The sequence below is a fragment of the Mustela erminea genome, chromosome 21 (assembly GCF_009829155.1).
Source record: "Mustela erminea isolate mMusErm1 chromosome 21, mMusErm1.Pri, whole genome shotgun sequence".
Taxonomy (NCBI): Eukaryota; Metazoa; Chordata; class Mammalia; order Carnivora; family Mustelidae; genus Mustela; species Mustela erminea.
Genome location: NC_045634.1, coordinates 25,462,277 through 25,484,547, shown reverse-complemented (window position 1 = coordinate 25,484,547; position 22,271 = coordinate 25,462,277). Strand labels below are relative to the sequence as shown.

General features: G+C 45.9%; 1 protein-coding gene across 3 annotated transcripts in view; it reads right to left on the bottom strand.

The window, feature by feature from the left end:
- The window catches only part of CENPU (centromere protein U), a 34,226-nt gene extending 16,951 nt beyond the window's left edge, over positions 1 to 17,275 (bottom strand). The window contains exons 1-7 of one of the 3 annotated variants that reach the window (XM_032328943.1): positions 17,150 to 17,275; positions 16,051 to 16,134; positions 14,292 to 14,340; positions 12,493 to 12,610; positions 8,985 to 9,090; positions 5,810 to 5,870; positions 5,121 to 5,348 (exon numbers count right to left, since the gene is read on the bottom strand). In XM_032328943.1, the coding sequence (XP_032184834.1) occupies positions 5,121 to 5,348; positions 5,810 to 5,870; positions 8,985 to 9,090; positions 12,493 to 12,610; positions 14,292 to 14,340; positions 16,051 to 16,134; positions 17,150 to 17,190 (687 nt within the window). In that variant the 5' untranslated portion in view covers positions 17,191 to 17,275. Of the gene's footprint in view, positions 1 to 5,120; positions 5,349 to 5,809; positions 5,871 to 8,984; positions 9,091 to 12,492; positions 12,611 to 14,291; positions 14,341 to 14,655; positions 14,854 to 16,050; positions 16,135 to 17,149 lie in introns of those variants that run through there. The other 2 variants (XM_032328945.1, XM_032328944.1) reach the window with 2 other exon arrangements.
- Positions 17,276 to 22,271: the final 4,996 nt, after the last annotated feature.

The window sequence follows — 22,271 nt, the reverse complement described above, 5'->3', positions numbered from 1 at the left end:
ATGGTCTCAAAAAGTAAATAAAACTTCCAGTTGGCTTTTAACTATGGTTGCCTTGCAGGCACCTGGGTAGCTCAGTTGGTTAGGTGTCTGCCTTGGGCTCAGGTCATGATCCTGGGGTCCTGGGATCCAGTCCTGCCTCAGGCTCCCTGCTCAGCGAGGAGTCTGCTTCTCCCTCTGCCTCTCCCCTATCCTCTGGCTTGCGCTCTTTCTCTTAAATAAATAAAAATTTTTAAGAAATAAACTAAAAAGGCTTTTTAGGCAGCACTGTAATTCAACAGGATTGAGAAACACTACCCTGAGTAAGGCCTACCCTAGACCCACCCTAACAAACCCTAAAACCAATCTCAGACCAGATTCACTAGAAAGAGCCTGGAGGTTGTAAACAGAATTCAACAATGACCCCCCAGGGATCTGTAGAACTCCCTCCCCTTGCGTGTGGGTGGCTGCTGTGAATAAGATGGGGCGCTCATTCTTCCTCTTAGGTCACCGTATAGAAGACTCCACTGTAGCTGACTGGAGAGATTCTTTGGCTTTTTTAGATGGTAGCTGCCATGTTAGGGTCATGAGACCAAGACCTAACAGTGACCCCCAGCTTCAACCAGAGAGAACACAAGGACCTCAGGTCTGCAAAGGCAACCAATTAAATTCTACCAACAATCTGAATGATCTGACGTGAGGACCAGGAGTCTCACATAAGATTTCTGTTCTACCCAGCACCTTGATTTCAGACTCGTAGGACCCTGAGTGGAGAATCTGGCTAAGGTGGCCTGGACCTGTGACCTACAGAAATTGTGAGTCATAACTGTGTTGTTTTAAGTCACAAAGTTTGTGGTAATTTATCATGCAACAATTATAGCAGAGGTTGAGTCGCAGAGAGTTTGAGCTGCTTGGAAAATATGTTAGGCCTTCCACAAATTGACCCTAACAAAAGATAAAGATAAAAAGTCAACATTCCTAAGATGACGACAGAATTCAGAGTCTCAACAACCTGTCAACAGTATCCAATACACAATCCGAAAGTACTAAATTAATAATGTTATACAAAAAATGTGACCCACAGTCAAAACAAAACAAAAATACTCAAGAGAAATGAACACCAAGTCAGCCCAGGGCAAAGACATTGAAGCAGATGTCACAGATATGTCCCAAAGAAGTAAAAGGAAATGGTGGTCTAAATGACTACAAAAACCCAGGATACCTTAGCAGAGAAACTATATTTAGAAAACAAAACTAAATGGAAATTCTAGAACCAAAGAGCACAGAACTGAGGAGTCACTGGGTCATGTTTCAGTTTCCCGTGGCTGCTATAGTTACCACAACTTGGTAGCTTAAAACAGAAACAGAAATTCTCCAACAGTTCTGTGGGGCAGAAGTCTGAAATCAGCTTCCGTGGGCCAAAATACAGGTGTTGGCAAGACACGGTTCCCTCCAGGGACTTAGGTCCCTGGGCGTATTGTGTGGAATCCCACAGCTCCCACACAGACACTGTTCTCTGTGGCTGGATGCCCCACTGACACTGATGTGGTGGGCAGGGGGACGACACTAAGGCCGTCTCACTAAGCCATGACGCTCTTGCTTCTGTCTTTAAAGCTGTCTCTTGCAGAGCAGCCTATAGTTAGCCAGTCTCTGCCCCATAGTTGGAATGTTTAGTGCACTTCCTTTTGATGTACAACTGTTACTGTGGTTGGGTGTAAGTCGGCCATATTGATCTTTGTCTTCCGTTCACCTATTTCACCCCACTCTTGCACACTCTCCAGAAGCCCATTTGCTTTTGATGTAATTTTAAGTATCATTAGGTTCAAGTCTACCATCCTCCCTACTGTTTTCCACTGGCCTTTTGTTTTTTTTCTTCTGTTGCTAATTTTGGATTAACTGAACATATTTTGGTTTTCCATTTTCCTTGCTCAATTGGCTTCTCAGCTATGCCTCTGAATTTTTAAAGAATGGTTGCTTCTGGGTTAAAAATGTGCATCCTTGAGTTAACAAAGGCTACTTAGAATCAGTATGTGAACACGTCATACATTCTGCTTCCTGAGAGTCAACTACTTCCCACCACATGAATCTCATGACATGACCGCATTCTTCCCTTTATCTGTCACCGTCTGTGCTGCTCTGGTCACAGGTTTTACTTCTACATTCGTTGTAACCCAACCTTACAGTGTTGTCATTTTTGCTCGAAACAACTGTTTCTTAAGGAAATTACGAGAAGAAAAAAAATACATAGTTTCTGTTACCCACTCATTTTTTTAGAATTTAGTCTCTTCAAGTAGGCTCCAAGCCCAACATGGGCTCGAACTCACGATCCTGAGGTCTCCTGCTCTGCCGACTGAGCCAGCAGGCACCCCCTCCAAACACCCCACTTTGTAATCCTTTGATTGACTTTTCTTTTCCAGTTGTCTTTTTCTCCTTCCTATAGATCTGCATTTCCTTCTGATACCTTTTTTCTTAGCCTAAAGAACATCCTGTAGCATCCTTTTAACAAAGATCGGCTGGCAACAAATTCTCTAAAATTCTCTTTATCTGAAAGTATGTTTATTCACCCTTTTTTAAAGGATGTATTCACTGACGTAGAATTCTGGGGTGACTTTTTTCCCCTCAGCTCTTGTTGTTTTCTGGTCTCTCTTGTTTCTGTGATCTGGCTGTGAGACTGGTCTTTGCTCCCCCTGTATTTATTCTGTCTCTTTTCTCCGGCTGCTGTCAAGGTTTTCTGCCTCTCTTTGTTTTTTTGGCATTTTAACTCTGATATGCTTACGTATGGCTTTATCTTGCTTAAGGGTTTACTGAGCTTCTTGGATCTGTAAGTTGGAAAATTCCAGTCGTGTTTTTAATTTTGCTAGCCCATTCTGACTCTTCTTTCAGTACTCTTATTATATATATTGTAGATCCTTTGGTATTGTCACAGTTTTCTGTGACTCTGATATTTTCCCCCCAAAATTTTTCTGATTTGCAAATTGGACAAACTTTTATTGCTTTGTTTTCAGTGTCACTGACCAATTTGCCATTTCAAATGTGCAGAGAAGGGGGGTGTTGCCAGGTGGCTCCACTGGTGAATTCTTGATTTGGGCTCAGGTCGCAGTAGCAGGGCTCCGTGCTGGGCCTGGACCGTGCTTGGGATTCTCTCTCCCTCTGCACCAGCGCCCATAAATAATGACAGAGGGAAGGAGGGGGAAAGGGAAGGAAAGCGGGAGGAAGAAGGGAGGGTCGGTCACTTCGCGAAGCCCGTATGCAGTGACCGGTGCCCCGTAAGACACGTCCGTGCCCGTGAGAGTCACCACAAGGCCCCTTCGAGAGGCAGAGGGAGATGAGACACGAAGGAGAAGATGACGTGAAGACCGAAGGCAGACACTGTGGTGATGTGACCACGAGCTGAGGAACGCCAGAGCCGCCAAAACCGTAAGAAAGCGAAAACAGAACACGATGAACGGACTGAGCCACCCAGGTGCCCTAAAGTCCTGGTTTTACTCACTGTGCTTTGATAATGTAAAAAGTCGGAATCAGGGCGCCTGGATGGCTCAGTCGTTAAGCCTTTGGCTCAGGTCACGGTCTTGGGGTCCTGGGATTCAGCTCTGCACCAGGCTCCCTGTTCAAGCAGGGAATCTACTTCTCTCTCTCTCTCCCTCTTCCCCTCCCCACTGCTCATTCTCTGTCTCCCACATGAATAAATAAAATCGTTTTACAAATTTTTTTTTTTAATTAAGAATTAGATGAATTTGGGTAAAAAACACGTGGGAAATTCCTGCACCATTTCTGTAACTTCTAAGTCTAAAATTAAGAAAACAACAAAGCTACAAAATTCATGATGCAAAACTCTAGAGAACTAAAGCAAATCCACAAAATTGGGGTATTAAAAACCACCTGGGTGGCTCAGCCGGTTAAGCGTCTGCCTTCAGCTCAGGTCATGATCGCAGGGTCCTGCTCGGTGGCCAGCTTGCCTCCCCCTCTTCCTCCATCCCTCCCCCTGCTCATTCTCTCTCAAATAAAATCTTAAAAACAAACACCCTGCTTTGTAAAAAGGAGACTATTCCCCCACCATTAAAGGCCTATAAGGGGACATAATATCTGAACGTAGGTCAGTCGCTTTGACCTGAGAGCACATTCCCAGAATACCTCAAACATCTGCAAATTCAAGTTTATATGGGATGTTGACCAAGATAGACCAATCAGAGGAAAAACAACATGTATAATATGCTTCTATTTGTGTAGAAAGGGGAAACTGAAAGAAAATACATCCATATTTATTTATATGGGCAGAAGGAAACTCGGGAAGAACACATAAGAACCTATATAGAATGTCACTTGCATCTATATTTCCTGGGTGAGGAAGACGGTAAGTGGACCATGATGCAGCACGAACACATTAAACTTGACATTTTTTTTTGAGGGGCGCCCAGGTAGCTCAGTGGGTTAAGCCTCTGCCTTCGGCTCAGGTCATGATCTCAGAGTCCTCTGCTCTGCAGGGAGCCTACTTCCCTTCCCCTCTCTCTGCCTACTTGTGATCTCTGTCAAATAAATAAAATCTTTTAAAAATATTTTTTTTTTGAACAGGAGGATGAATTATTCAAAACATTAAGGCAAATGAATAAAAGGACATACTGAGAACTTGACCAAAAGATACTAAATGTCAAGAATTTAAAACAGAGTGATTATGACCCAGACATCTTATCTTAGCCACTTTTTTCCTAAGGAAATGATGGAGGACGTATACCAAGATTTAGCTAGAAAGAAATTCATGAAAGCGCTTAAATTTTTTTTTTAACTGCAACCATTCATCAGTAAGAGATTAACTACGGCACACTCGTGAACGAAACGGCGAGCGCTAAGACCACAGCCTAGAACACAGGTGCCCGAGGCTGGTCACCCGGGGCTGAGGAAAGTGCAGGAAAGGCGCTGAGGAGCCTGGGCCAAGGAGCAGGGTGGCTCCTTTCAGGAGACGGGACTGTGGGTGATTTTATCTTCCTTTCCATACCTTCTGAATGTTCTCAAATATTTTTTTATAACAAAAACATAAAACTTATCTTTTTAAAGAAACAAAGGGAAAGAGAAGAAATGCTGTTTTCCTCCTAAACATTTTTCCGTCAACCCTCCTCTTCCCTCTAGGGCAATGGCGGACACGCTCTTACCGAATGACATGGTTCTGTCCCGGGCTCTTTTTCAACAGCGGACTTGGCGCTCCGGGGTCTGATGTGTTTAGGAGTGACCGACTCAGCCGGTTTCTCTGGAAGCTCCGAGGATGTATGGGGTGTATCTGGCTGTGTCCTTATTTTCTCTGCTGGTTGAACTTTCCTCCTTACAGTCTCTTCTTCAGTGCTTTCAGGGTCATCGCTAATGGGCCTGACTCTCCTTCCTGGCTATGGCGAGAAAGCAGCATTACTGGCTTAGAAAATACAAACGCTTTATCCTCCTCCGGCAATAGTGGCCAGCCCCGGTCAAGTCCACATTGCTCATTCGCCACCTTCCAGCTCGAACATAACAGGAAGGTGGCAACGGGGTGACCGGGTCGGTGGCCGGGGGCAGGGAAGGGTGCGGACGACCCAGACCCAAGAGTCCCAAGAAACGCTCCCCACAGTTCACGCGGCCTTTGTGGATCGTGATCTAAACACATGACATGAACACTATGAAAATCAACTAGGGACAGAGACATTCGAGCCTCTATAAATAAAAGCATCTAAGATATATGAAAATATATTCCCTTTTTACAGTAAAAGTATCTTCTGCAATGTAACATTCTGTATGTAAAATGTGGTTATAGCACATTTTCTCTGCATCCCATCGAAATGGGAAATCTGCTGCAAGATACACTCCTACATACCTTTTTGGCCCTCATCTCTGTAGACGTGTTTTCACCTGCTTCGATTTTGTAAGTGTCTGACCTGTACCAGAGAACAAAACATCAGTAGTATCTTATACTTTTTTTTTTTCACATGTCTTGTACAAGTTGCTCGTCCAATATTAAAACAAGCTCAGTTCCATGAGGAGACTTCCGCTTGTCCTGGGCGGGTCTGCCACCTTCCGGACGTTCGGGTCATCCCCACACCATCCCACGCCCAGGCCCCGTCAGTTTATTCTCGGTGCGCAAGTAAGCGCCATAACTGCACCACCTTGTGGTCATGCCCCGGAACTGCACCTTCCCCGTGTTCCCACTCCCGGGGAACTATACGGGCCATCATCTGATGGACTGAAAGCGAAGTCCACAGACACCAGGCCCATCACAGGGGATATAAAAGGGAAGACCTTCTTTTTCCCTTTAAAAAGAAAAACAAAACAAAACCCTAAATTTCCAAAGAGAGATGAGAGTTCATTTTGTCACTCAACTCAACATTCATTTAATGCCAACTTCCACGCCATGCAGACAGAACATGGCGGGCCCCCTGGAGCCAGCAGGCATACCAGGGAGAGAAGACTGGCCGTTCAGAAAGACGGCACTGGAAGCTGTGGGGCAGGTGGGCGGGAGGGGAGAGAGCAGTTCTGGAGATAAGGGACAGCAGGCAGGGGACGCTGGCGAGAGAAGCCAAGTGCCTAGGCCAGGGCCGGGGTACGGAGAGGACAAATAAGAGTGGTCAGAGAACAGAGGCTGCCGGGATGACTCTCAGGTGACAGCAGGACCATTAATCTAGAGAATGTCAAAGGAGCTTGCTGACACTGGGTGAGAGAGGAAAGGACTGAGCTTGGCTTTGCCTTTGTTGAATCCGAGGTGCCCGTGGGCATCTAGGGACATATGGCCAATCTGCAGGACATGGCAGGCCCCAGAGAAAGGCTGGGCAAGACAGACAGACAGACAAGGAGCGCAGTGGCATCTGGGTAGCTAAAACCAGGAGAGTAACACTGTTGGGCGGGTGGAGAGAGCAGAGAGCAGCCTCACCTGTGCACACAAAGAGGCGAGGGAGAGATCAAGGAACAAAGACCCAAATGTCCCTGGTGAGGATCTGGGGCCTAGAGGTTGATGCCTCCACGAGTCCTGCTAAACGCCACTCTCTCCCCGGTGCGTCCCTGATGCCCTAACTCCCCTTCGTGTCCATATAAATGAATGAAAGACCTAACTGTGAGACCGGAAACCGTAGAAAGCCTAGAGGTAGTAACCTCTTTGACATTGGCAGTAGCAACTTCTTACTAGCTACTTCTCCTGAGGCAAGGGAAACAACAAAAGCAAAAATAAACTACTGGGACTTCACCAAGACGAGAAAAGCTTATGCACAGCAAGGGAAATAATCAACCAAACTAAAAGACAACCTAATGAATGGGAGAAGATATTTGCAAATGATAAAGGGTTAGTATCCTAAGTACGTAAGGAACTTGCAAGGGGCGCCTGGGTGGCTCAGTGGGTTAAGCGTCTGCCTTCGGCTCAGGTCATGATCCCGGGGTCCTGGGATCGAGCCCTGCATCGGGCTCTCTGCTCAGTGGGGAACTTGCTTCCCCCTTTCTCTGCCTGCTGCTCTGCCTGCTTGTGATCTCTGTCTGTCAAATAAATAAAATCACTCACCATCAGGGACATACAAATCAAAACTCAGTGAGCTGTCACCTTACACCTAGGGTCAGAACAGCTAAAATCGAGGCTGTAAGAAACAACAGGTGTGGGCGAGGCTGTGGAGAAAGGGCCTCGTGCCCTGTTGGTGGGAATGCAGAAGCAGCCACTGTGCAGAACGGTATGGAGGTTCCCCCAAAAACTAAACAGCAAACTGCACTACTGGGTAGTGACCCCCCAAATACAAAAACACGGATTCAAAGGGATACATGCATCCTGATGCTTATAGCAGCGTTATTTACAATAACTAAACTGTGGAAACAGCCCAAGGGGCCATCGACTGGTGAATGGATCAAGCGGGAAACACATCCAGTGTAGGTTACTCAGCCATCAGAAAACCAAAATCTTGCCTTTCGCAAGGACGTGGATGGAGCTGGAGAGTATCGCTGAGTGAAGTCAGTCAGAGAGAGACAAACACCGTCTGATTTCACCCGCATGCGGAATTCAAGAAACAAAGGAGCGAAGGGAAAAAAAAAAAAAAGAGAGTAGGAGGCAAACCAAGAAACAGACTGTTAACTACAGAGAACAAACTGACAGTGCCCAGAGGGGAGCAGGGTGCCAGGATGGGTGAAATGGGTGATGGGATCAGCAGTGCCCCCCTGTGAGGAGAACTTGGCGACTGGAACTAAAATAAAAACTTAAAAAAATAAAAAATAAAAAATAAAAAAGGCTTCCCCCCTCCCTCCTTGTTTTACCTCAAAGCTAAAACCCCCTTCGTAAGCATGTTCTGTAGGATAGGCCGGTGTCCATTATAATGACTTTGGGGCTCTTTAGATTAAATCCCACTTTTAGGGGCGCCTGGGTGGCTCAGTGGGTTAAAGTCTCTGCCTTAGCCTCGGGTCATGATCCCAGGGTCCTGGGATCGAGCCCCCGTATTGAGCTCTCTGCTCAGCAGGGAGCCTGTTTCCTCCTCTTTCTGCCTGCCTCTCTGCCTCCTTGTGATCTTTCCCTCTGTCGAATAAATATATAAAATCTTTATAAAAAAATAAAAAATAAAAATAAAATAAATTTGACTTTTAAAATTGAGGTATCATTGACATATTAGCTTCAGGTGTACAACACGATGCTTTGCTACTTGTACACACAGCAAAATGTTCTCCTCAGTAACTCTAATTAACATCTGTCACCACAGAGAGCTACAGAATTTGTTTTTCTTGTGAGGAGAACTGCTAAGATCTACTCTCCCGGCAACTTTCCAATGTACAAGGTATTAGCTGTAGTCCCGCTGCTGTAACTACATCCCCAGGCCTGTTTCCTGTGACCGGAAATACGTGCCTACAGTTAGTTACTACAAGTCACGTTAATTTCTGAGAACAAGTTTTTGTGCACCGGTTCTCTGGAGGAAAGACCCAAGTTGGCTCCAGAGATCTTCGAAAAGCTGTAGTCATTAAGCGCCTGTCTCAGAGAGCTTCTCAGGGACATCCCACTGACCACGGCTCGACCAGCACTTGAAACAGAATCCTACCCTTTCTCCGCCTCTTTTCCTTGAGGAGTCGAGGGCACGGAGGACCCGCAGTGCTTGGAGAATTCGTCTTCATCAGCATATATCGCGGTGCTGTGTAGAGGAGGGTCTACAAGAGATTTTTTTTTTTTTTTTAAGCACAACTTTAAAAGTCTGGCAGCTTGAGCAGCGTTTCTCATTGTTCCAAACCTCAGTGTGAACATTCCCACCACACAGGCGACAGACTCCCCAAAGGTCTTTGGGCTCGCACCTCAACGCTAAGCATTTTAAACCGTTTCACTAGTAAACACGTGGACGTTTATCAGTGTTCACCTGTTACTGTATGGACACGCTCTGTGGGAGTTTCTCAATGAGCTGAAAGAAATGTGAGTGGGAAGCCTGGGGTCCTCGGTCCTCACTGGGAGGAGCGTCAGGGCTCTATGTGAGACCCCACTCTGGGAAAGGCACCGCAAATGGCTCCGAGTAAGGGGGGACACTCCTCCCTCCTCAGGCAGGGGGGGCTTGGGGGAGGGAGGGAGGCGGCCAGGGGTAGCTGCAGGGTGCCTGGTAAGAGCCAAGTGACCACTGCTCCATGCTCAAATCTTAGCTCGTGGTGTAGACTCTAGACAGGTGTTCCAGCAAACAGCTGCTCAAGCGAGGAACACTATCCATGCATGATTTTAAAGGTAGGGATAGGCTCTGCGCTGCCCTCAGCCAGACAAAGGGATTTGCTGATGCTGCAAATAACAAAGAATAAAAAAGAAATAAACCAATCCTGAATCTCCGTATGCAGCCAGTCACCCATGCTGGACTCTCACACAGGGAAAGAGAACCCAATTTTAATAAGATAAATAATCCAGCTTAAAAATGGATAAATGGGGGCGCCTGGGTGGCTCAGTGGGTTAAGCCTCTGCCTCTGGATCAGGTCATGACCCCAGGGTCCTGGGATAGAGCCCCGCATCGGGCTCCCTGCTCAGTGGGGAGGCTGCTTCCCCCCCAACCTACTTGTGATCTCTTTGTCAAATAAATAAATAAAATCTTTAAAAATCTTTAAAAAAAAATCTTTAAAAACAAAAATAAAAATGGAGAAATTATCTGAAGAGACAACTCTTAAAAGAGACACACCAATGGCCAACAAGCACGTAAAAGGATGTTCAAGATCATTAGCCACTGGGGAGACACAATTCAAAACCACCGCGAGGGGACCCTTTCACGCCCACTGTCAAAACAAAACCCAAGTGAGGCCGCGGGGAAACCGGGGCCCTGGCGGACCGCGGTGTTTGTATAACGGGGATGCTGCTGCCTCCGTGAAGACGGCAGAGCGAGGCCTCAACAAAGTGACCACAGGATCCGGCAACCCTACTTTGGCGTCTACACTCCAGAGTGAAAGCAGGGACTCTAACAGAGGTCGGATTCACAGTCATCACAACATAAAAGCCACCCGAGTGTCCACAGACAGCCGAATGGCGGTACACAGAGAGTGGAACAGGATTCAGTTTTCAAAAGGAAATTCAAGGGGCGCCTGGGTGGCTCAATGGGCTAAGCCGCTGCCTTCGGCCCAGGTCATGATCCCAAGGTCCTGGGATCGAGCCCCACATCGGGCTCTCTGCTCAGCAGGGAGCCTGCTTCCTCCTCTTTCTCTGCCTGACTCTCTGCCTACTTGTGATCTCTGTCAAATAAATAAATAAAATCTTTTAAAAATATATTAAAAAAAAAAGGAAATTCAGACTCATGCTACAACACAGGTGGGCCTTGAAGACATACTGTTAAATGGACGGGAATAAAAGGAATGAAAGGAAAAATACTGTAGAAATCCTCTCATATCTAGAGTAGTCGAATTTCTAGAAGTGACAAGTTGGGCTGGGAGGCGTGGACAGTCAGGAGCTGCTGGTCCAGCGGGCACGGACCCTCAGGGGGAAGTGGGAAGGTTCTGGAGGTAGATGGTGAGGACAGCGCTGATGCCACAGAACCATACTCTTAAAAATGGCGAAAACCGTCAGTTTTATGGTCTGTATAGGTTACCACAAAAACACACTGAGACAGCACTGGACGGTCACGGCCAGAATTGGAAAGTCGGGAGAAAGGGAAACCCAGGTCCGTGCACAAGCCTGTGCATGAATGTTCATGGCAGGATAACTCACTGGCCCCACAGGGGAAACCAGCCAGGTGGAGAACGAAGCGAGGAGTATCCAAGCCATGGATTATTGAACGAAAATGTTTTTAAAAGGAACAAAGTATTGATTCTCGCTACAGGACATAGGGACCCTGAAAATACTAGGCAGAATGAAGGAAGCCAGTCACAAACGAACAGGGCAGGACCGGCACACCCAGAGCCAGGAAGGAGGTGGAGGGCCGCTAGGGGCCGGGGGAAGGGGGCGGGGCGGGACTGCCAATGGGTACACTTTCCTGCTGGGGTGATGAAAGGTTCTCGAATACACAGGGGCGACGGTTGTACAATTCTGTAACTACACCAGAGTCCCACTGAATTGTACTTGAAAATGGGGAATTTGGGTAAGTGAGTTACATCTCAATTTAAAAAATTCTGTGAGGGCGCCCCAGCGGGCTTAGTCAGTTAAGCATCTGGGCTTATGATTTTTGCTCAGGTCAAGATCTCAGGGTGGTGAAATCAAGCTCCGTGCTGGGCTGGAGCCTGCTTCTCCCTCTGCCCTTCCCCCATGTCCCCCTCTCTAAATAATAATAAAAATGAAAAATAAAAAACTTATGTGGTTTCCTTTGGATTTGGATATTTTACATTTCAATTTCCTTAATTAAAACACTTCAATCAAGCCATAACAAAAGATGTATTCTGACAATGCTTATAAAACATACACTATTCTTTCATTAAGAACAGACTAGAAGATATTAGAGACCAAATGAAAAATAAGTCAGAGTACAGGTTTTCAAAATGCCCTTAAGATTTTTTCCAGCAACAATGTCTGATCACTGCTGATCTCCGTGGGGGGGCACCTGGCACTTTCTGCCATGTTTTGGCCTGTGGAGTGGCCACAGAGGGCACAGCCAGAAGCAGTCCCAGCCGGACAACTCACGTGCCCCTGGTCAACCCAGTACAGCCCTGTTCTCCTCACACTCCCGGGAACACAGGCGAAGCTCTCCCCTGGCTCTCCTGAAGGAAACCTCTGCCTGGTGTATCAAGGAAAAGGGAAAATTACCCCTCTTCTCCCTAAATTCAGGCCCCTTACTGAATGACTCCGTTGGTGGTATGGAGTAAGAAACAGTTCCCATTCTCCTCGTTACAGAATGCTATGATGGGTGTCCCGATAGGACTGGCTTGACGGATGCTACCAGGAGAGTTCCATCCTGATAAATGTTTAACGGAGTTCGTAGTCCCAATGTACCGAGAAGTGAGGAAAACTAACTCAAATTATCAAGTACTCCCCCCAACACTACAGTCCTATGCAGACAGCCGATTTTTAGATCTGAAGATATTCCCATATTTTTACCAGTAACTGGCCTAAAGGTTTGAGGATACACTACTTTATAAAACTTTAGGATAAAGACTTAAAATACTGACCAAAGATTTCGTAAGGTTCTTCATCTTTCTCATTTTCACCCAGCCTGTCGATGCTGGAGATAACAGAATTATCGGGGAAATCAAACACATCAGTGGGCTTCTGCGTTGGGCCAGCTTTCTAAAAGTAGACAAAAGCAAAGTCATTGAATGAGCTCTACCAGGACCATTATGAGCTGATTTATCCAGTGAGGATAATTCTGCTATCGCGCTGCCGAATGAAGTGATCCTTAACACCTGTTGCGGGGAGAGACACAGACCCCTTTTATAAACCGGGGCAGGGGCTGGCAAAGTTTTCTGTAGGGGACCAGACAGTAAATATATTAGGCTCTGCACCTGTTGCAACTACTCAGCTCTGCCGCTGTGGTCTGAAAGCAGACGGCGACAATGCAGAGAGAATAAACAGGGCTGTGTTGCAGTAACTTTATTTATGAATACGGAAAACTGAATTTCGCGTCATTTTCCCCTATCATGAGATGTTCTTCTTCTGATTTTATTTCAACCATTTAAAAATATAAAGATCATTCTCTGCTCACAGGGCTGTCCAAAACACAGGGAGCAGGCAAGATTTGGCCCATGGGCCACAGTTTGCCGACTCTGGATCTTGGCAGAGCTCTGGGCCCCCGCTCCAGAAATATGCCCATATACCTGAGAGTTCACAAGGACCCACAGGGCTGGAAATTGCCAACCAAGGGTTTATGGTTCAATATACTAACAAGCCCCACAAAGTTTGCTATCCCAAATCCTCATGAATGGATCAAAACATACAGAAAACGAGAAAAACTTCCATCTCAACTCTGGAAAATGTGGAAGGTGCCATTAACAGATGAGAAAGCATAAGAAAATTCTGGAAGACAGAAAGAAGATGGAATAAACTGACCAAACAACAACAACAAACACAACGTTCCCACTTACAGACCCTCCATCCTCCCTGCGGCAAACTGGCCTCCGGCACACAGCTGCCTTCGAGGGAAGAAAGAGGTCACACAAGAGCCACCCCCGAAGGCTGGGGCTAGGGCAGCAGGTGGAGAGAGAGCTCAAAAGACAGGGGCCCCTGGGTGGCTCAGTGGGTTAAAGCCTCTGCCTTCCGCTCAGGTCATGATCTCAGGGTCCTAGGATCAAGCCCCGCGTGGGGCTCTCTGCTTAGCAGGGAGCCTGCTTCCCCCTCTCTCTCCGCCTGCCTCTCTGCCTACTTGTGATCTCTCTCTCTCTCTGTGTCAAATAAATAAAATCTTAAAAAAAAAAAAAAAAGACAGGAGATTAGGGCAGAGAGTAGACAAGCCCCCAACTCCCTGCACGCAGAAAGCAGCCACTCTCAATGTCGTTGATGTGGGTTTCTACTGCCAAGTAGATAAGCCATTGGAAAATAATATGAAATGAGCTTTGCAGAGTGCTGAAGAAAATGTACCCGCTTTTAACATACATTTATTTTAAGACCCTAAACAGAAACTATAATATGGACTAAATCAACAGCATGAAATCACAAACAACTGTGGGAAACAAATGGAGAAGTGATTGAGTGAAAAAAGCAAAATACAGAGAGTTGAGCACATTTTTGTAGGATATTAATTATCCAAATTGGAAAAAAAAAAAACAAGGCTCAGAAAAAAAGATTCAAAAGGTTAACAGTGGTTATTTCTTCCAATATACTGGTAAAAGTGGAAGGAAAAGGAATATGCTTTTTATCACAATAAAACTGAGTTTACCCAGTGAAATCTAGAAGAGTCAAAGCTTCCCTCGAAACACGTTATTTCATATCATCGGTTACAGGAGAATCACATTAAAATACGAACATAACTTACATCTTTTGCAGAATGCGTTCTTCCTGCAGTGTTCTTTGAAGATCTCACACTATTAAACAGCAAAAACACAAACAGGAAATATTTAAAATAACTGGGAAGCACCCTAACTTGCAACCCTTTCTAAGCATTTTTTTCTCCCCAAATTACATTTCTTGCTAGTTGCACAAATAGTGCATACTCAGTGAAAGTCAGGTTATGGCCAAATCCTTCCAGAAAACAGAACCCGTATCTCACAGGTATTTTTTACAGGTCAAATCCTATCACTGGTATAGAAAGTCGCACACCTGTCTGCCTCAGGGACACAGACCTTCTCCATCCTGCTGCCATCCTTGGCCCTGAGGACAAGTCAATAGCAGGGACTGACCGTTTCTGGAGCACTAAAAAGGGAGGTCCAGAGGCGAAGCACCTGACACCTGTTCCACCCCGCGGCTGGCTCTTGGGTATATATTTTCTCATTTGGCTCTAACAGTCCCATAAAGCAGAAGTGAATCCCATATTGCAGATGTAGCTTCGCCCAAAGCAGCACAGGGCCAAGGAGAAGAAGCCGCCATTAAAACGTTCTTTCCAGCTTCCCTCGGTTCAAATCCAGCTTCCCTCTTCCCACTGCCTCAGGCCCCTCCACTGGGCTTTAGCATAAAAGGATAAAGCTGTAGATCTTCAAGCTTAAAGTAAACAAGATGGAAAAACAGAGACTAAAATACGAACTGGAAATAAGAGTCATGGGAAATACCGCCGCCAGTGAATGGGTATCAAGTATCCTTTGCACACCAGGCACTGTAGTAGGGGCACCGGGGCTGCTCTGGAAAATTCCATACCCAGTCTCTTACTTTACAACATGCCACGCAGACACCCGTCTGTGGGTCACAAAATCAGCTTAGTGTGCCTGAATCCACATTTGAGTACTGTTGTATGTGATATAATTTCAAACTTACAGAAAAATCACAAGTATAAGAACATTCCTGTCCACCCAGGTTCACCAATGGTTTACATTCTATCTCCTACGCTTTCTGTGTGTGTATATGTAAACTAGAGACAGCATGCACTTTTACCTCCAAATAATTCAGTGTGTCTCTAAGAAAGAGAGTGTTCTATTGTATCCTCACTGTACAATTTCCAAATTAAGAAAAGAAACACTGATATGATTATATAATCTACAGTCTCTATCCAAATTTCATCCATTGCTTCATCGTGTCCTTCAAAATTTTTTCTGTGTTTTCAAGAAGGAAATAAAAAAATATAAAATATAAGATTACATTGGGGATTGTATTTTCACAAACTCTGTTGTTCTGCATGTATGGAGAGCACATTTATGTACAGTGATGTAAAATATCAGTACTGTGAATCACAAACGAAAGGGCTGAACTCCTTAGAGCCGTGGTTCTCAAACTTCCCAGCTCTCAAACTTCCCAGCATCAGAATCACCTGGAGGGCTTCGAACAGACTGCTTGGCCCCACCCTGCGAGTTTCGGATTCCGCAAGCCCAGGATGGGATCTGAGAGTTTGCACTTCTAACAAATGCAAGGAACCACACTTTAAGAACCTCTACTTTATTGGATTTTCAGCCCCCAAGAAGAAGGTAGAACCGGTATTCATTTTACGGCATCTATGATTCTAGGATTCAGAAAAGTGACTTATCAATGCTCATACAACCAAGTAACAGAAGTAGGATTAAAACCCAGATCGCCTAACTTCTTATCCTCCTCTCCACTGGCACCTGCCTCCTCGGTGCTTCAGAAAAAAAGTCAGGTTTCCTCCTTACCTTACCGTAGGAGCAAGGTGAGGTTTCCCAAAGACGGAAACGTCTGTGATACCATATGTGAGATTTCTGGTGGATTTCAGGAGTCTCAAAGGCAAGAATGTTTTATGGACACACACGAGAGAGAGGAAGGGAAGTGGGGGGAGAAAAACAAAAACTACCTGGCCTATCAGAATGAGTTTAACTTTCCGCAGGTGATGTTAAGTCCCATATTCTTTCCGGATCCTCCCCTCTATTGGGAGAGTCCTCGGTTCTTCCCCAGCTGCAGGAGTTTAATCCCAGTTTATGCCTGCTGTCCTGCTCCGCTCACCTTTCACAGTCAATGTGCATCTACAAATGCCACCTTCTCCAGGCAGTCCTCCCACCACCCAGGACCTCCTGCCCCGATGTAGGACCTTGTGTACCCACTGCAGCACGCCGAGACCCCTTTAGCCAGGGCCACTCCGGGCCTTTGGATGCTCTCAAGACACAGCCAGCCAGATAGCTGTCAATGAACCCACTAAAAAATAATATTTTGGAGAGTGGTTTGGCAGCCTGTATTTAAATGCATGCCCTTTTTGAGAAACAAACAAAAACCAACTGCTTGACCCATTTTGCAGTGCCCTTTTTAAAATAACAAGCAGCAGCTTGGTCCCCCAGCTGAAGGTGAGGTTCAGCTTTTAAGGCCTCTTATAAAACCACCAGGGTCTTGAAAACAAGATCCTGACTTACTGACCAGCCACAGCGCAAACGTTTCTAGAATGTCAAGTCTGGCAAGCAGGTGGCACTCGGCGGGCTATTGTTGGGTATTTTGTTTCAAAATATTTTGAGTCTACTTTAGACCACACCCACCCACGCAAAGCGAACATTAGCAAGCGTCCTTTTGCACCCTCCAGGCAGAGTGCTCAGCGGTTAACTCCTCTGTCTGGCGGCAACCCCGCGTAGTCGGGATTGTCATTCCCATTTCACAGGTGGAAACCGAGGCCTGAGCGAGCACCGCGGCGGCAGAGCCAGGGAGCCTCGCGAAGCAGCACGAACAGCTCCGAGAGGCACAAACGCCGCCGCAGAGGAAAGAGATAAAGCCTGTCCCTGGGTCCGGGTCTTCACGGGCCGCACAACTCACCCGCCCCGCCCCGGGTACCGCATCCGCCGCGACGGGGCCATCCTAGTCCACCGAGCTCCCCGCAGACTCGGCCCATAAGGCTCCCGCCAAACTCCGCGCCGCTCCGAACAGCCAATCGCAGCCGAGTACGCTCGCCCCGCCCCCACGTCACTCCCCGGACCCCATAAAGCCGGGGGCCCGCGGCTCCTCCCCGTCTTGGAGCTCGAGGGAAAACCCGATCTGGAATTCTGGGAAAGCTGGAGTCTGCGTCTTACAACCCGTTGCTGATGGTCTCTGATAAGGCACCAGTTTGCCGGGCTTTTCCTCCCACCCGTGCGCCGCGCCAGTTTTCCAAAGCTCCGCAGTTCCTGAGCCTCGTGGGCCCGCCCTTGGGGCGGGGAAGGGGAGGAGCCGGAGCGGAAAAGAGGTGGTGCGCGCGCCCTGGGTGCTGGATCCAATTTCCGGAAGGAGCTCCTGGCGCTTGGGCTCCTGGGCAGTTAGAGCGCGGCGTTGCCTGAAAGGCAGGGTATGACCCCGCTGCTGCCCTCAACCAGCTGTATGAGCTCCGCGTATTATTTTACTTTTTTTTCCGGTTTCCTCAGTGCAAATGGGAAGGGCCCCTTGTGGAGCTAATATTCTCTTCTATTCTTTTCTTCGTTTAAAAATGTATTACCCTGGGGCGCCTGGGTGGCTCAGTGGGTTAAAGCCTCTGCCTTCGGCTGGGGTCATGGTCTCAGGGTCCCGGGTTGGAGCCCCGCATCGGGTTCTCTTCTTGGCGGGGCGCCTGCTTCCTCTCTCTCTCTCTCTGCCTGCATACCTGTGATCTCTGTCAAATAAATAAAATCTTTTTTAAAAAAATGTATTATCCTGCCAATGAACGTTGGGCCCTTACCACACAGTAAATAAAAATGAACTTAAAATGGATCAAAGACCTAAACTTGAAAACAATACACCTCTTAGAAGAAAGCACAGCAAAAACTTCATGACATAGAATTGGGCAATGATTTCTCGGATTCGTGCCAGAAACACAGTTGGGATGATGAACAAATTCTGCAGACGGAGAGTGGTCGTTGGTTGCCTAACCTGAATGTACTTAACTAGCGCTACAGTGGGGAGTTAAAAATGATTAAAATGCTGAGTTTCATGTTATGTATATTTTATCACAATAAAAAGTTAGGACAGGAAATTGTTGAGCGCTCTGGATGAAATAAAAACTCAACCCAAGTAGGTTTAAAAAATAAAAGGAATTTATGAGCTTGTGTCCAGAGGTAGGCTGGCTGTCGAGCTCAGTTTGACCTGGAGAGCTGACAAGCCATCAGGGCTCTGAATCCATTTTCTCACTCTCCTGGTACATCAGTCTTTTCCTTGGGCTGGGTATATCATCATCACCATCATCACCACCACTACCATCATCATCATCATCACCATCATCGCTTGGATTTATTGAGCATTTACTATGATCCAAGCATTGTTCTAAGTGTTTAGTACTTATTAAAACCTCGCAATAACCCTATGTGGTAAATACTATAATCCCACCTTACATATAAGAAAATGAAGGAGCAGCCCCATAGGTGGGAAGTGGTGGTCCCTGCATTAGGTCTTGGGATTTCGGTCCAGAGCCGGCACATGGCAGCTGTTCCAAGTCCACCATTCAAAGAAAGAGAGTGGCTATACCCAGCATTGCCAGAAAAAGGCCTCCGCTTTACTCTAATTGATCCAGCTTTGGTGACATACCTACCTGCGTGAGTCAGAGTTCTCCAGGGAAACAGAACCAATAGGAAGTACCCAAACACACACATATCTCCTATAAATATGTATATGTATATTTATAGAGATAAAATAAATCTCTCTTTCATGTATATGCATATAAGAAAGAAAATACCCAACTGTTAAGACAGGAAGAAGTTCAGCACTCTGGATGGTGTATTTATATACATCTACACAACAGAGAGATTCATTTTAAGGAATTATCTCACATATTCAATTGTGGAGGCTGGCGAGTTGGCAATGAGAAGGCCAGCGGCCTAGAAGTTCAGGTTAAGAGTTGAGGTTGCAGCCTTAAGTCTGAATTCTGCAGGGCAGCAGGCCGGAAACTCAGGCAGGATTTCTAGGCCACAATCTTGAGGCAGAATATTTTGTTATCATGGACAAAATCCCATTCTTTGCGTTTAAGGACTTCAACCGATTGGGCAAGGCCCACCTCACTCTGCTCTACTCAAAGCAGAATGGCGAATAATTTGCCCTACTCAAAGTCTTCTAATTTAAAGATTAATTACATCTAAAAGATGCCTTCACAGCAACATCTAGACTGCTGTTTGGCCAAACACATGACCCCTGAACCAATTCCTGCAGCCAAAGAACTGGAATACACTCATTAGTGTCCAGGAAGCTCATGGATTCCTGCTAGAACAGCGGTGGTTGACAGGGGTTGGAAATTGAGAATGTGGAAAATGGATGCTGTGGACACAGACAACTGAAATCCTCTGCAGAAACCTGCCTAGGCCAGCAGAGCCAGTCATAGGGAAGGCAGGATTCCAACCTGGTCGTTCTGAAGCCAAATTCACATGCCGCCTTCTCAGTTACTGTTAGGTTAGAGCAGTGATTCTCAAAGTGTGTGAGGGAAGGTGAGAGGAAAGGGGGCAGTTGCCGGATCTCCCAGGCTTGTGTAGCATGATAAAGCAATAACACCGTAACATGAAGAAGACTCTCAGTTGTTCTGGTCAAAGGGTGAGTGGGAGGGAGGCCAGGGTGGCTCAGTCGGCGAAGCGTCTGCCTTGCCCTCAGGTCACGATCTCAGGGTCCTGGAATCGAATCTTCTTCAAGATCCCTGCTCAGTGGGGAGCCTGCTTCTCTCTCTGCCTGCCACTCCCCCTCCTTGTGTGCATACTCTATCTGACAGATAAAATCTAAAAAAAAAAAAAAAGGTGGGTGGGAGCCGTGCCTAAGACTTTAGTGTCCGATGACAATTTCAAAGCCTCCATGGTTATTTGTACTGCTGGGGCAAAGATCAGAACTTGCACGAGTGCCTGAACATAGAAAGCCAAGTGCGGAGCCCAGCCTAGGGGGAGGCAAACACGGAGGCTCATAAGAAAGTAAGTGAAACATGGGGGCGGGGGACTGGAGGCTGGCAGCTGGGGAGGGGAGAAGGGTCAGTCAAGGGAAGAGGAGAAGCCCAGCAGATCAGAGAAGCTGCAGCCAGGACAGATCGGGTTCCTGGGAAACTCTCTGTGCAGACAATGGCAGATTACTTTTCAAGGAAGCCACAGCCCATATTTTCTGTTTTCAGATGGTCCCCGATGGATGCTCTCCCCCAACACCGTTAACCTTTTGTGCATGTTTGTTAAAATCAACAACTTTGTCTCCATGTACCTAGGGAGGTTGCGAAGGATTAGGGCCAGAGGCCAAGATAGGGTGGGTTGGAAGGGGGTCCGAACACGCAGGAGTGGAGAGAGCAGGGCCCTCACCCCTGCAGGTAGCCTGGGGCAGTGTGAGCAACCAGAGGAGGAAAAGTGATGGTGGAGAAGCTGGAGGACATCCTCATGGGTGGGTGGGCAGGTGGGCGGGGGCCCTTGGTTCTAGAACATACTTGCATGTTTGGAAAATGAAAAAAAAAAAAAAACCCAGCAAGTATTGCTTTTATAATATACATGCAAAACATGAAGACGTAGAAAACATCTTGGACCCCGGGATGAATGGAGCGGCTGGGCATGAACACCCCCTGTGGAAATCATATATCTTCCCTGTGGATTTGGGTGATACATATTAGCTTTATGTTTTAGGATGTATTAGTTTAATGTTTTAGGATTATTAATTTGATTTCTAAACAAGAATATAAATGGGAGTATTATTATTTATCTTACAGGTTTGTCATAAAGATAATATTTAAAGAATACAGTAAAGAATGAAGTCTGTATATATACATACATATACATATATATATACACACATATATACACATATGTATATATATACATATATATACACATATATATGTATATATACAGACACATATATAGATATATATAAATAGCCATTTGTAATGGATTTTGTAATTGGTTTTGTAAGAATACAAATTTTCACCAGGAGTTTAAGGAATTGCCCCAACATAGCTTTGGTTTTTTGTTTTTGTTTTTTTAATTTAAATTCAAGTTAGTTAATATATAGCAATTGCATTACTAGGTATTTATCCAAAGGATACAAATATACTGATTTGAAGGGGTCCATGCACCCTAATGTTCATAACAGCAATATCCATGATATGAAGAGAGCCCGGATGTCCATCAACAGATGAATGGATAAAGATGATGTAGTATATAGAACAATGGAATATTACTTGTCCATCTAAAGGAATGAAATCTTGCCGTTTGCAATGATGTGGGTGGAACTAGAGGGTATTATACTAAGTGAAATAAGTCAGAGAAAGACAGATACCAGATGATTTCACTCACATGTGGAATTTAAGCAACAAAACAGATGACCATAGGGGAAGGGAAGAAAAAATAAAACAAGACAAATTCAGAGAGGGAGACAAACCATAAGAGACTCTTGATCTCAGGAAACAAACTGAGGGCTGCTGGAGGGGAGGGGGGTCGGGGATGGGGGATGGAGTAACTGAGTGATCGGCACTGAGGAGGGCACTTGATGGAATGAGCACTGGGTGTTTTATGCAACTGACAAATCATCGAAATCTACCAGGAACCTAATAATGTTCTAGGTAGATTTCCAGGAAAGCTTCCAGGTATGGTACCTAAGCTGAATTTAAATTTAAAAAAGCAAAAACCAAAGCAATGTTGGAGCAATTCCTAAAACTTCTGGCAAAAATCTGGACTCTTACAAAACAAATTACAAATGGATATTCCACTTCTGGAATAAAAAAACAAAAACAAAAAACCTCCATCCTACCCTTTCTTATAGGGCCTCTGCTCTTTTTTCAAGTTAGCTTTTCTGTCGAACTTCGCGTACAGAGATGTTGTGGCCACCGGAGGGCAGACAAAAACTGGGCTGGGAGGTTTGAAAATGTGATTAGAGACCGGAGCTCTCGTATTCAGATGTTGTAAGAAACAAAATAGGTAAACACAGGGGATGGAAGGAAAAATAGAATAAGATAAAAACAGAGACGGGGACAAACTATAAGAGACTCTTC